This window comes from Nomascus leucogenys, chromosome 22a, assembly GCF_006542625.1.
Source record: "Nomascus leucogenys isolate Asia chromosome 22a, Asia_NLE_v1, whole genome shotgun sequence".
Taxonomy (NCBI): Eukaryota; Metazoa; Chordata; class Mammalia; order Primates; family Hylobatidae; genus Nomascus; species Nomascus leucogenys.
Genome location: NC_044402.1, coordinates 87,006,557 through 87,022,086, shown reverse-complemented (window position 1 = coordinate 87,022,086; position 15,530 = coordinate 87,006,557). Strand labels below are relative to the sequence as shown.

Genomic DNA, 15,530 nt, shown 5'->3' with positions numbered 1-15,530 from the left:
ACAGTGGGCCACACCTGTAGTCTCAGGACTTTGGGAGACTGAGGGGGGCAGACTGCTTGAGCCCAGATGTTTTGAGACCAGCCTGGGCAATATGGCAAAACCCCATCTCTTTAAAAAAAAAAATACATAAAAACTAGCCGGGCTGGTGGCACATCTCTGTAGTCCCAACTCCCTGTGGGGCTGAGGTGGGAAGATCACTTGAGCCTGGGAGGTGGAGGCTGCAATAAGCCGTGATCACATCACTGCACTCCAGCCCGAGTGACAGAGTGAGACCCTATCTCAAAAAGAAAAAAAAAAAGAAGTGATTGCTTCTGAGAAGACTGATGTGAGTTGTATGTTTCATTATACACCCTTTGAGACTGTTTAAAATTCGTTTTACCATGTGCATATATTATTTTCAATAAACAAAAAATTATCTGAAGCAATAAATTATCTTGCAACACACAAAAACCTATGGTGTTAAGTACAGAAACATCTGAACAGTTCGACCTACCAAAATCTAAACTGTGGTTTCGTTTTATTAGTTCTCATATTTTGTTAGACAATAAATGCCCTAAAACTATCATATTCTGAGTCACAGGTATTTCTCCATTTACGGTAAAATTGGGCCTTTTTAAAAACTCTTGTTTTCCAACTATTAGCCATATATGGAAAAATACAACAACACAGTTTAACGTAGATAATTTCAAATGGAAAAAAAAAACCCTGAAAACATGTGCATGTGATCTGGTTCCCATTAACAGCTGGCTTAATGACTAACAATCATTTTGGCACAGATCACAATGTCAAACGGAACAGTCCACATCAAGATTCCTGTTTCACTGATATATTTCCCAGAATCAATATATTTTAGTACTGGCAGGAAATAACAATATGGAAAAAAGGATTAATTTTGTGCAGGTTTATCTTAAAGCACTCTGTCAAAGCCAGCAAATCAGAATCAATAAAAAATTTTGTAAGACTATCATACTAGAAGAATGTCACACTATTTCCTTAAGGATCATCTAAGATTTCACAAATATATATAAATATACCAATATAAATGTGTACAGAATTCTGCATATTTTATTTCACTGGCAAAAATGTAAAACTTATTTCTCATCTTACACATGCTATTTTTCTCCTTGCTACCACAATCCTGACACTGAAAATTATCTCTAAAATAAAATTCTCCTGTTATCAGAACCATAATACATAATTGTCCCAACAAAGTCTTGGTAAGTGTTGTTTACATCACCTAAGTCTACCCGAATGCAAAAGATTCCTCCACTGCTTTTTTTTTTTTTCTAAGATGGAGTCTCCCTCTGTCACCCAGGCTAGAGTGCAGTGGCGCAATCTCAGCTCCCTGCAACCTCCACCTCCCAGGTTCAAGAGATTCTCCTGCCTCAGCCTCCTAAGTAGCTGGGATTACAGATGTGTGCCACCATGCCCAGCTAATTTTTCTATTTTTAGTAGAGATGGGGTTTCACCATGTTGGTCAGGCTGGTCCGGAACTCCTGACCTCGTGATCTGCCCGCCTCAGCATCCCAAAGTGCTGGGATTACAGGTGTGAGCCACTACGCCCAGCCTCCTCAACTGCTTTTTATAGCACAGCCCAAGGCTTGGATATATTGATGATCAGAGATTTGATCTTCTACAATAATCAGTGAGTCATGCTTCAATTTGGTTGACAGAGAAGCAGCAGAATGCCTTTCTGTACCTATGAGCCCCCTATTCTCAGAAAAGGTACAAAAACATCCTAACAGGTTTACCCCAAATTTCTGTGGGTTGATACTATCAGTTTACGGCAGAAGACAACTGAACCAATGGAAATACAACGTACTTTTAATACTTTCATCTACCACAAAAATTGTAGGAAAAAATCATATAATAAATCGTTTGTCTTTATATAATTTTCCCTGTGGAGCTGAGGTGCTTATCTATACTATTGTATTAAATGGCTACATTTAAACTAAACCAATTGCAAAAAAAAAAATCAAATGAAATCAATGAAAAGAAAACTGTGCATCAAGATTTACCTGTTGCATCAAATTCAATTGGCTGGCACCGGCGGGTAGAAGACCAGTCACATTTGAGGACTTGCCCTCCTTCCACAATCCCAGGCTGGGTGGTGTTTGCTTTGGGAGCTCCCACGAGAAGAAACATCCGGCTAAAATACAAAAGGGGCAGACCAAAGTTTAAATGAAACAAAGTGTAAGCAATATCTTCTGATTTATGAGGAGCAATCATTCTCTTGATATTATCTACAAATATTTTTTAAAACCATTTACTATTCACTGAGGGCATAATCTTCATTATTCATTTGGTACTCTCTTGCATGCATACATTATTTGATATAGTTTATTTGCAGGTCAATCATACACTTTAAATATGTACAGTTTATTGTATGTCACACATCTCAGTAAAGCTGTTAAAAATGTATGCTGCCTAGAGGCAGGAAAGTTTTGTTTTGGTGTTCTGGTGTGTGTGTGTGGGTGCGCGTGTGTGTGTGTGAGAGAGAATTACTATGCATTTTCTATATTCTGAATGTTGAGCAAAAAAATATATTCTAAGTAAATTATTCCAAAGTACAATTATAAATATTATTATTTTCCCATTTAGAAAAATTATCTTGCATTAGAAATATTGCTGTAATTTTTATTTTATTCTATTTTTGTTTTAAGAGACAGGGTTTTGCTCTGTCACCCAGGCTGGAGTGCAGTGGCACAATCACAACTCACTGCAACCTCCAACTCCTGGCTCAAGCGATCCTCCTACCTCAGCCTCCTGAGTAGGTAGAACTACAAGCATATGCCACCATGCTAATTTTTTTTTAAATTTTTTGTAGGTGTGGGGTCTCACTACATTGCCTAGGCTTAATTTTTTTAATAGTTGACTATTTAATAAAAAATTTCTTATCACAAGACTAATCTAATCAATTATTGGTCAAAGATTAGGACCACCATTCAATTTCTTTGTCATTAAGGTACAATAAACTAAAGACACAATAATCAGGAGTAAAATTTTTAATTCTAAAGAGATCTTTTCTTTTGTTGTTTTCTACTCATTCATAGAAGATATCAATTGAGCGTTTCCTCTACATAAAGCAAGGTCCTAAGTGCTAGAGATACCAGATGAATAAAACAACCTTGGTTCCTGCCTTTTTTTTTTTTTTTTTTTTTTAAGACAGAGTCTTGCTCTTGTCACCCAGGCTAGAATGCAATGGCGTGATCTTGGCTCACTGTATCCTCCGCCTCCCCGGTTCAAGCGATTCTCCTGCCTCAGTCTCTTGAGTAACTGGGATTACAGCCACCCACCACCATGCCTGGCTAATTTTTGTATTTTTAGTAGAAACGAGGTTTCACCATGTTGGTCAGGCTGGTCTCGAACTCCTGACCTCCAGTGATCTGCCTGCCTTGGCCTCCCAAAGTGCTGGGATTACAGGCGTGAGCCACTGTGCTTGGCTAGTTCCTGCTCTTAATGGAGGAATTTAGTTTACATTCCCGTAGAGGCAATAAACTAGCCAACAAATAAATTACTATTACAAGTCCTACCAAGTAAGCAAACAATTAGCTGAGAGAAATTTTTGGGAATATGGAGAGGAGACCTTCTTTAGACAGAGCAGTTATCTCTAAGGATGAGAGGGGAAAGATTTCCTCTAGGTAAAGGGAAGTCTCTCTAATGAAATCATCTTTAAAGAATGGGGAAGAAAGTTCTCTTTTAGATAAAGTAGACAGAGAAGTTGTTTCTAAGGAATTCACTACAACATTAAGATGTACAGGATCAGAAGGAGGGTGCCTAGGAGCATTTGTGTATTGAGGATGGAGGGGAGTTGGGGGTGGGGATGAGGGAATGGAATGAAGAGATGGAGGGAATATGTGAGGCAGAGGTAGAAAGATCCTGGCAAGAAAGAATTGAATCTCCAGGAGCTACAAAGAAAGGTATGGCTGAAGGAGAGGGCAAGCCTGGAGTGGCACAAGATAAGGTCAAGGAACCTGGCAATAACTAAGTCAAACAGGGCCTTTTGGCCATGGTTAAACCTTGTATTTTATCCCAAGGTTCATTTGAAGCCACTGAGTTTTTTAAGGAGAAGAATGAAATCATCTACTAAAGAAAACTAAATGTTATGCCTTATGGGGAAAGCATTAAGGGAGAGAGAGAAAAAAATGGAACAAGGAAAGCAAAGGACTGGCCGCAGCTCAGGGAGCAGGTGAGCGTGATCTGCAGTAGGAGGGTGGGTGGAAAGATAGGTGACAGATGGAAAAAAACATCTGGAGTAGAACAGCAATCGCTGGAGGCCTGAATATGAGAGAAAAGACATTCAAGAATGCCACCTAGGTTTCCTTCTTGAGTGCATTGATGGGAGAAAAGCCTAGAGAGCAGAGAAGCAGAAGGCAGATTAAGTACTTACAGGAGTTCAAGACTAGCCTAGGCAACATAGTAAGACCCCCATCTCTACAAAGAATAAAATAATTCACTGGGTGTGGTGGCATGCGCCTGTGGTCCCAACTTTGGGGGTGGAGCTGGGGTCCTGAGATAGGAGGATGGCTTGAGCCCAGGAGGTTGAGGCTGCAATGAGCTGTGATTACAAGTGCTACAAAGTAAGCAGACAGCCTGGGTGAAACAATGAGTCCCTGTCTCAAGAAATAAAATAAAATTAGATTTACAGAAAAACCATGAATTCAATTATTAATACATTTGTCTGAGATATCTTTGAGTCATCCAGTTGTAGTGTGAAGCCCTGCCAGAGACAGTATGCTGTATCAGAACACAGATGGGGTTATTCAGCCAGGGGAAGCGTCGAAAGAAGAGGGGCAATGAGCGAGTTCTCAGGGACAACAACATTTAGGAGTCAAGAAGAGAAAGAAGATAAAGTAAAAAAGATTTTCGTCTTTCTTCTCAAGAAACTGATTGAAATATAGGAGAAAATAAAACAGGATACAGGCAGACAAAAACAGTCCTAAAATGCTATCACCATAATCATTTTGTTTCATTAAATACTAAGTCACTTAAATTATTCTGGCAAAGGAAACATTTACAATTGCTTTTCACCTTTTTGTGAAATTAGAACGAATGTACATCTTAAATATGGAATGCATTCACTTGAACTTTTAAAATCAGTTTCTTATTCTGGGTAGTAGCTGCCAAATCTCATCTACACTAGACAAAAGCTAGCTGTACGAATTGCAGGGTTACAAAAAATCCTGCTTTCTGACACTTATCTTAAAAATCCACAAATTCAAAATAAAGATGTAACTCCCAACCAAACCACGCCCTGTTTAATAGAGCTTGATGCAGTCATATTTGGCATCAGTAAAACACCATTGTTGGCTCTCTCCCATCACAGCAAAATGATTCTGGGTAGAAAATGAACTTAGTTTTCATTCAGCAAAAATCTTTCATAAGAAAAAAAGAGGTTGGACACAGTGGCTCATGTCTGTAATCCCAACACTTTGGGCGGCTGAGGCGGACAGATCACTTGAGGTCAGGAGTTTGAGACCAACATGGCAAAACCCCATCTCTACTAAAAATATAAAAAATTAGCCAGGCGTGGTGGCATGAGCCTGTAATCCCAGCTACTTGGGAGGCTGAGGCAGGAGAATCACTTGAACCTGGGAGGTGGAGGTTGACAGTGAGCCAAGATTGCACCACTGCAGTCCAGTATGGGCAACAGAGGAAAACTCTGTCTCAAAAAAAAAAAAAAAAAAAAAAAAAGGCTACGAGGAAGGGAGTCCCCACCTCCCACAACTAAGGGCCAGCTCGTCATCAAAACCCCATCGGTTCTTTTTCTAGAGCAGAGTTGGTTAACACAGTGAAAGTCTGTGTGTGTGTGTGTGTGTGTCTGTGTCTGTGGGTGTGTGTATAAATTATAATATGTAAATTTATTACATATACAATTTTTTTTCTACAGGTCTAAAATTTGACCCCAAAATCACACAACTACCCCTTTTCATCAGAATTAAATGATTTTTGAGTGCATACTAGAACAAAAGAACAGTTCAGGTAAGTTTGCTTTTCAGGGTCAATATCTTGAATAGTGCTTGCTTGGGACATTGCCACAGTAGTCCTAATGAGAGTAATACAAGCACAGGTATGTACACGTTCTTAGTGTTGTAGATAATACCAGGTTCTACATCAGGATAGGAGAACTGGTTCTCAAGCTTTGCCTGCAAACCTACAAGCAAAAATCACTTCTGGGTTGTCTTCAAATAGTAGCTCACAGCAGTGGTCCCCAACCTTTTCTTCCCTGGACATAGAGGGGGATGCTTTCAGGATGAAACTGTCCAACTTGGATCATCAGGCATTAGGTTCTCATAAGAAGTATCTAACCTAGATCCCTTGCATGCACACTTCACAACAGGGTTCACACAATAGGGTTTGCTCCTATGAGAATCTAATGCTACCGCTGATCTGCCAGGAGGCAGAGCTCAGGTGGTAATGCTCACTCTCCTGCTGCTCACTTCCTGCTGTGCAGCATGGTCCCTAACAGGCTATGGACCGGTACTGGTTCATGGCCCGAGGGTTGGGGACCCCTGTTTTACAATGTATTTTATAACTTTTTGGTCAAAACTATTCTGCCTACCTTATGATAAATTGCTTCTTTGAACGTAGGGTAGTCTAATTCATCTTTTGCACCTGCCACATTATAAGAACTCAAGAAAAGTTTAAATGGACAGTGGAGTAGCAAAGTAAATTCAATAGCTGTGTCTCAATCTTAAAGTAGCCATATACAAATGAGTCATTTCCACTATGTCTGAACCCCTCAAAAATGCAGAAAGCATCGTCCATTAAACATCCAATTATTTAAATTACCCTTAAAACAATTTCCTTATGTAACATTTCTACTTAATTTTGGGTTTCAGATACTTTCTTTACTTGGCACTGTAAGACAGAGAGAGCTCAGAGTTATTAGAAGGCCTTCAACAAAGACAGAGAAAAAGAACTCAGTAGGAGAGTTCTCTGAATGCAAACACCACTCTATTGGCAGCACATAGCTTGAGTTCCTTGAATAAGACCAGGAACAAGCCTGTTGCTTTTCATCAGGCTATCTGCACATTACAGGCTGAAATGATGGTAATCAGTTGTACAAATATGGATGTTCATTAAGTTTTCCTAAGCATACCTTCATGTGCAGACTTGCATACTGGTGAAATACTACAAAATGGCAGAATAATATAAAAGGAATGTGTCAATATCTACATGCTAAATTTGTGAGGGAAAAAAGCTGATGAATGAAGTTTTTCATCCAAAATGCCATCTCGATATTAAAGTTATCATTAAGATATTTAAGTTTTTTAAAGAGAACAATGAAGAGATGGAGAAAGTAAAATGACCTTAGACATATATTAAAGTCTTATGAGGAAGTTGTGTAGTGAAAAAGAAATACTTGCATAGAAAACTGGGTACAAGGTGATAAAAGATGCTATATAAAAAAATTAAGGAATAAAAAGCAACACAGGCCAGGCACAGTGGCTCATGCCTGTAATCCTAGCACTTTGAGAAGCCAAGGCAGGCAGATCACTTGAGGTCAGGAGTTCAAAACCAGCCTGGCCAACATGGTGAAACCCCATCTCTACTAAAAATACAAAAGTTAGCCAGAAATTGCTTGAATCCAGGAGGCGAAGGTTGCAGCAAGCCAAGATCGTGCCACTGCACTCTAGCCTGGGCAACAGAGCGAGACTCCATCTCAAAAAAAAAAAAAACAAAAAAAGGCAACACATACTACAAAAAACAAAGTTAATAAAACACTCCATAAAAATAATTGTTACTTGAATTTCATCTAAGAATGACTAATGAATGTGTACAACAGCTTAATTAGGGTAAGAGAACTGACAGACCAGAAAAAAAATGCTTGTGATCTAAGCAGCACTATCCAATGGAAACAGTTTGGAATTAAAATTTACAAACACTGCAAATCAATTGAAGGAGTAACTGAATCTCTGTTCCCTTTTCTATTGAATGGAGATAACAATGCCCACTGTCATTACTTTAAAAAGAAATTTTCTGAAGGTGATAATAAATAAATGCAAACTTAGAAAATCTGAAACACCACGAAAAACAAGATGATGGGATTTAATTATCATCTTGGTCCTGAAAACAATTGATGCCATTAATAAGTTATTCCCTAAAAGAGTAGAAAATGTAAAACTTAAATTCTGTCTTTAAAAGGGCTTTTCTTTCCTCAGTTTTTTCAAAGGGCCATTAATGGTCAAGTGATTAACTCAAATGAAGGGGAAAAAGAGAAAGAAGGGTAGAAAACCCGGCTTAAATATTTCTTATCAATGGTGGAGAGGTGGGGAGAATACACATGGTGAGGCAAGGTTGACAAGAGTTTTCACTGATTAGCAGTGTAAATCTGTAGCTGAGTGACTTAATTTCCTATGCCTGCAACTCTCTCTTGATAGACTCCATTTCCCTCCAAAAAGTGTGTCCAAGAACATCATCAGAATCCCCATCCTCAACATTTTTTTTCAATGACTGGAAACATTGCCATTAAATAACTCTCTGGGACTTCAAAATTAAGGTTTACATCCATGCCAAGAAGTGCTAAAATATAAAGGATTGAGTTTGGGAGAGAGGACAGAAAGATGGATGGAAAGGAGGAAAAGAGATAGAGGAAAGGAAAAAGAGCAGAAGGACAAGAGACAGAAAAAGAGAGAGAGAGAGGGAGGGAGAGGTATCAGAGGAGGCAGTGAGAGGGAGGCAGTCAAGAGGCTCAGAGGAACCAATCAGGAGGATGGCCTCTGGATGCACTCCCTATCCAAAGTGCACTTGAAGGGCAGTTGATTCACGGAACGTGACCTTGACAATCAAGGAGGGGCAACCTGCCAAACAATGACAAGTCCATTTTTCAAACCCTCCAAATAAACTAACTTGTTTGTCTGCTTTCAGCACTGACCTTTCTAAGATAAAGCATGTTTAATATATTTAGCTGACTCTGAGTTGACCAATGAGCATTCACCAAAAGGAACTTCTGAAAAACTACCATACATGTATATAGAAATAAATGTGTATGAAATAGTACTGAATGTTATTTCAAAGCTACAATTCCAGTTTCAGATTTACTTTTCATTTTTTAAAAAATGCTTTTTTGAATCAAAAGAAAAACAAAAATGCCAGTCAACAACTACATGATGTAAAACAGAAGCAGTAACTACAATTTCCACATTTTCCCTTGTCTTTCATAATGCTCTATAAAACATTATATATCCTTAATCAGAAGTAATCAAAATAGGATTTGCTTTCTAAATAACAAAATTAGGGTCTAATTTTATGTTCCCTAATATACATGTATATTATTTATGATGAGAAAAATCAACCAATATAGTCAGAGCTACTCTGAAGTTTATAAAAAATGAGCTGGCATCATTTTGTAAAGTGTTGTGAAAACGGTTAAAATGGTAAGAGTAGAAATGGTACATAAAGTTTTAAAAATACACACAGGTTGGGACGGATTGCAAGTGACCTTAATCCACGTTAAGCGGTTTGGACTTTCTTGCTGGCAACGGAAGCTTTATTATGAAAATTTTTGCAACAGAATACCAGGATGAAAAAGGATGTTACAGAAAGATAAAATGAATAGAAACAGACAAGATGTTCTGCAGGTTTAAGAGCCAAATGATGGGCAGAGGGATGGGGGAGGACCTGAGTGCCACTGACCACGCTTGTCATAACTACACTGAAATAAGGAGTAGAAAGCAGAGATGGAATCAAGAAAACCTTAAAAAGGAAGAATTTCTAGGAGCTTCTGCCTGTTGACTAATCACTGACTGATATTAAGGTGGTGAAGTAGGAGAAACACAGAAAAATAGAGGGAGGAATATGAAAGTATTTCCAAGGTGACAGAGAAAATGATGCCACTGTTAATAGAAACAGAGGTGCAACTAACATCTCTTGGTGAAGAGTTCCTTTTTAGTCAAATTGAGTTAAGACAGGCTAGTCAATGAGAAATGATTCACAGGCCAGGCCACTGGAATATCAAGTCAGAGATCTACTTTTAGATTTAAGATACAGGCAGGGCAGGAGTTTTATTTAAAAGGCTTTCCAGATATTGCAAACATGAAGTTAGGACTGAGAACCATTGAAGGACCTTCTGCTTCTAAGGCACACACATCTACACATTGCCAGCTGTAAGATAAGGCTCCATTAGCGTTTAATGGGGGAAAAGGCAAGAATCCAGTGTTATTCGTTATAGCATTATTTTAAAATAAAGAAATACATAAAATGATAACTGTATAACATATATTTGAAGAATGAATTTTAAAATTGTTCAGTTATTTTCTTTAAAAATTCAATATTTGAATTAAAAAAAGTGGGATTTGAATTTTACACCCTGTCTTCGGATCCCTCCCTTCCTTACCCTCTACTCACACCGACCTACTCAAATAACTAGACTGCAAACGGTTCTGCCTCCGTTTCCTCCTCATCTGTAAGAATGAGTATATCTGCTTCCCCTTACTTCCCCCCAGCGGTGTGGGCTATAGAATGAAATGAGATATAAGTGCTTAGCAAATTATAAAATATGCTTACCAAAATAAGATGTCATCATTATAATTAAACCTAGGATGTAATTTTTAATTTTTCCAATGAGTCTCCACAAGAAAAGTATGACTTTAATTATTAGCCTGCATACAATCTTTAAATTTTATGTAAGTTTTACAACATAGCATAAATAAATGCTTATAGAAAAAAAATGTATGCGAATGTTTTATTTTTCATAATTTTGAAAATCACTACTTTTGTGAATTTTTACTTCTAACCTGACTCATTTCTGAGGTGATTTTTTGAGGGGCCGCCTTAATATTTTGCTTAGTACTTTGTCCTTCCCTTTAATAAATATTGATTCATTAATTTTCACAACAAAATTATGAACTATGCAGATAATTCAATAATAATTTTCTATAAAGAGAAAAATTAGGCATAAAATAATTCTACAGCTTCCCCAAGGTATGTGGACACCAAAACTGGAAAAAGCAACAGGAGTGGACGTCACAACCACTGCTCCTCACGAATCCTTCTACCCTCAGAAGAAAGGCGCCCTTGAATTGACAAATACTTTTTCATTATGTGGCTTTTTTTCTTTTAAAAGTTTATGGTAATACCAAATAACAATAAATCCAACTGGTAATATTGGAAATGGCATCCCATGTACCTTGGATTCCAATGCTTGTTAAATTTAAAATGCCCTTTTAGAAATTCAGCATAATTTTACATAAATTTTTGTTAAATCTGAAAAGCTCAGTAAGTAAAAACCTTTGTTTATATATGTTTTGTTTAAAAAAACCAAGAAAAAAAACTCAAGGTTGGTTTCCATTTTTTAAGTTACCTATACCTAGAGCTCTCTAGTCTATCAGTAACAAAGTTGCTGATGAATATTTCAAAATATTATATGAAACCAAACCCAAGTTTAATTTTACTTTATCATTAAAGGTCTATGAGTGAAGTCATGTAAACCTGTGAGGTCATAACATATTCACTGATTATAATGACTGGCCAAAGATTAGTCACCCTGGCTTGTAATCAGCCGTAGCAAATATCATGAATAGTTCAACATTACTGCATTTTCCATGAAAAAAAAAAAAAACAAAAACCACTTTATCAGCCCCTCATTTATCTTACACTAAACTCAGAGCATTGCTGAAGAATTAACAGTAACATCTGTAAAACACTGCCATCAACTTTAAAGTATTTTGTTGTTGTTTTTTGTTTTTGTTTTTGATTTTGTTTTTGTTTCGGAGACAGTCTCTGTCACCCAGGCCGGAGTGTGGTGGCACAATCTCCACTCACTGCAACCTCCACTTTCCAAGCAATCCTCTCATCTCAGCCTCCCGCAGAGCTGGGATTACAGGTGTGCACCACCATGCCCGGTTAATTTTTGTATTTTTTTGTAGTGACGGGGTTTCACCATGTTGCCCAGGTTGGTCTCAAATTCCTGAGCTCAGACAATCCGCCCGTCTTGGCCTCCTAAGGTGCTGGGATTACAGGCGTGAGCCACCGCGCCTGGCCTGAAGTATTTAAATGCTGATTTTTGACTGAAGACATATATTTTCAAAATCATTAGAATTTCTGTACAAATTATATCTAAAATTGAACCCTTGGGAGCAACTAAAATGTTCTGTCTCATAAAGGTATACACTTGAAAGTATCTGGAAACAAAAATGTTTAAAGATAACATTTGGTATTCACCCCTGTGGTTAAAAACAATAAATAAAAAGATAATGCTGACTAAAATGACTAAATGGAATGTGAAATTGGTAAATGTTGCCTAAATAATGATTATTTTTATCATGTTGGAAAATCTGTGCTCCAGGTCTCACAGAAAGCACTGTAACTGCTAACATCAAATAAAACTAAGCTTGCTACATAAAATAATGTCTCCACTAACAAAGTTTCCATTAACCGCATCCAATCTATGTACTGCTGCAAAGGTTGTTACCAAAATGAATGATATTCAGTAACGTTCAGAAAAACACTAAGGCTAAATTCTGCTGAGTGTCCTAACAGTCATAGAAAAACATTAAGATCACCCTCAAATTAGGCATGTGTGTAGTGGAAGATGGTCCTATCCACGTACTAACCGTCAAAATTATCCTCCACTTCACCCCGAAGGGATATCTTACACAGAAAATATGGAAACAAAAATATGTTGTTACAATGTCTAAGCGTTTAGAAGGCACCCTAAGAACAGTTTCTCTCTTGAAAACAAGATTTAAACATCATTAAAAAAACAGACAACACTCATTAAAACGGTACTCCTAACGCTAACATGGGGGTGGGGTGGTGAGAATGACGTCAGCATTCAGTAAAGTCGGAGACAATTTCTAACACAATAATGGCAATAACTGTTAGAAATCCTGACGGCCCTTGCAACGCGGAACGTTGGCAACTTGAAAACATAACTGAATTATTAAATACTGCAGTATTCAAATGACCTGCAGTGAGTGAAAACTCAGCAAACACCCTTGGTTCCTTCTGAACAATGACCTAAATAGTGAATCACTATAAAAAGAACAGATGACACATTCAATTCATCTGTTCAACTTCAAATGTGCAAATGTCTGACAGTCCCAGAGATAAGACACAATGAATTCAATATGACAGTATGGTCATTTTAAGTCATCAGAATGTCTGCAAAAGGAGTGAGGAGAAACAGAATCAGACAGAGGCGGAAAGAGTGGGGGAGGGCTTGTTTAGGGAGACTGAAAAGGACAGGCGTTAAGCCTGTAAAGCAGAAAAAGGCTACCAAGAAGCCTAACTGGTAGAGGAGAAAAAGAAGTTCGGGGATGATATTGACCAAATCCTCGACATTGGCACAGGAGGCGGGGAGTCCGGCAAGACCAGCCTTTGTTGATTTCCCACTTTCCCCGATTTTTAAGTACAGGTCGGCTTCAAAGCTCTCCCGCTGCCCCTAACCAATTTTAAGAGGTGAGGAGCGGGGTGTAACTGGGTGATGGGTACCAAGGGGAGTTCATTTCCCCAAATATTTCCTCCACCCAGGACATAAACCACTCTGAGGGGTAAGATGGGTGAGACAGACAGACGCCGGGATCTCTCAGAAATCAATCCCAATGGAGAAACGCTGGGTGGGTGCGCGCGGTGGGGGAGGGGGCCGGCTCCAGTTCCAAGTGCGGCCACTTACGAAGACGCGCTGGGCACGAAGAAATCCACCGCGAAGCCGAAGTAACTTCCCTCGGGGCCAGAGTATTCGGCAGGACTGTCCACGTCTAGGTTGAAGGCGCGGCACAGAGGTAGCAGGAGTCCCGAGAGAAGAAGCGGGAGGCCGCGGGGACCGAGGCGCAGCCGTCGCCGCGGCGGAGAAGCCATCGCCGAAGTGCGCGCGGGACGCCAAGCCGGGAGCGGTAGCCACCTCCCCCCGCCCCACCGAGGCGCCCAGTGCCCGCGGCCCGCCGTCTGCGCGCGCCCGAACTTGCCGGCCGCTCTCTTCTCGGCTAGCCCGGGACAGCTCCGGGGCAGGGAAGAGGGCTGAGCTTCGGAGCGACCGCCAGGGACTAGGGGCGCAGAGCGCACGGGGCGGGGACAGCAGCGCAGACGGCCCCTTGCTTCCCTCCGGCTCCAACGCTCCACGCAGCGTCTCAGGCTGGGGACTGCCGGGGTGAGCGCCGCACCTCGGGCCTGAGAGCCGCGGCGGCACTGGGAGGAGACCTGGAAGGAGGAGGAGCCGGCCCGGGAGGCTGCCGTGGAGCTGGAGGAGGAAGTGGGGGAGGAGAGGCGCCCTTCTACAGGGGAGAGCTCAGCGCACTTCCGTGAGTGCAGTCGCCGCCTGTCCCGAGACCTGGGCGTCTGTGCCGGAGCCCTCAGCTCCTGAGCCTGGGTCAGCGGCAGCGCTCCTGGACGAAGGCCTCAGGCTGAGCACCGGAGGAGGGGCGGGGGCGGGGAGACACGGTCCAGCGTCCCAATCCACCCGCGTCCACGGGAGTAGCAAGGACAGCCCACGTTCCCTTGTCCCGCCGGGAACTTCCGTGCGACTTTTGTTTAAAAACGAGGAAAGCTTTTTATCAGTTTCTCGTGTTTCTGCTACTTAGCCTGGCAAGTTCTCACGAATGAAACTCTGTAATTAATGGTCGTTAATTACACTCCATCCCACAAACACTGAACTTAATTACGGATTTCCAGAAAGCCAGCATAGCCTCTTGCAAGTGAGGTGTGTAAAGCTTAACTTAGTAGTCAAAGAAAGGATTCGCAGGGCAAAGAATCAGCAGTCATCGTTTTAAATCAAGTCAGAATAATCGAAGCCTTATTCCCAGTTTGTTAGCTGCAGTTGTATGATTTAGAAAAACTGATTTGTTGATTTAGGATGTTTGGATAGACATAATTTCCGAGCTGGAAGAAGGACCGCACACCGGTGAAATAAGGCCCGTCGTGCTTGTTTGCCACTGGTGTGTTCCATCAAGCCTTGACAACACTGGACTGAGAGAGAGGGCCTTGAGGACAGGAACCTTGACCTTTTTCTTAGTATTCCTGTTTCTAGCACCTTGCCAAGCAGATAGTAATCGATCATAAAATGTCGAATCAGTGAATGAATAGCAGACGAAATGAGCAAAGTGCCCAGAGAAGTGACTCTTCCATATTTCAAGTGTTTCATGTGCTACAGAATCTGTTGAACAAGATAAAGTTTAAGCGCATTGTGTGGACTTTAACAACTTACAAGTAAGTACTGGAACAGTAATTTCTGTTTTCCCAAAGTAACTATTAAAACTCAATCACAATATACATTAATAACTATCAAATAATCCTGTAAAAGGATATGTATATAAATGGAAGTGAAATGCCTAATTCGAATTTATAATATTTATTGGACCAGGTCCAGGTGCTCATGCTGGTAATCTCAGCACTTTGGGAGACTGAGGCAGGAGGATTGCTTGAGACCGGGAGTTTCAGGGGAACATAGGGAGACCTCATCTCTACAAAAATTTAAAAATTAGCTGGGAGTGTGGTGCATGCCTGTAGTCCTAGGTATGCCGGAGGCTAAGGCAGGTAGATAGATCGCTGAGGCTCAGGAGTTCCAGGTTATGATGAGTCATGAGCCTGCC

At 40.2% G+C, this 15,530-nt stretch overlaps 1 protein-coding gene across 1 annotated transcript in view; it reads right to left on the bottom strand.

Moving 5' to 3' along the window:
* The window catches only part of ITGAV (integrin subunit alpha V), a 91,960-nt gene extending 76,818 nt beyond the window's left edge, over window positions 1–15,142 (bottom strand). The window contains exons 1-2 of the mRNA XM_030803397.1: window positions 13,619–15,142; window positions 2,019–2,149 (exon numbers count right to left, since the gene is read on the bottom strand). Coding sequence (XP_030659257.1) covers window positions 2,019–2,149; window positions 13,619–13,803 — 316 coding nt within the window. The 5' untranslated portion in view covers window positions 13,804–15,142. The remainder of the gene's footprint in view (window positions 1–2,018; window positions 2,150–13,618) is intronic.
* Between the last annotated feature and the right edge of the window lie 388 nt (window positions 15,143–15,530).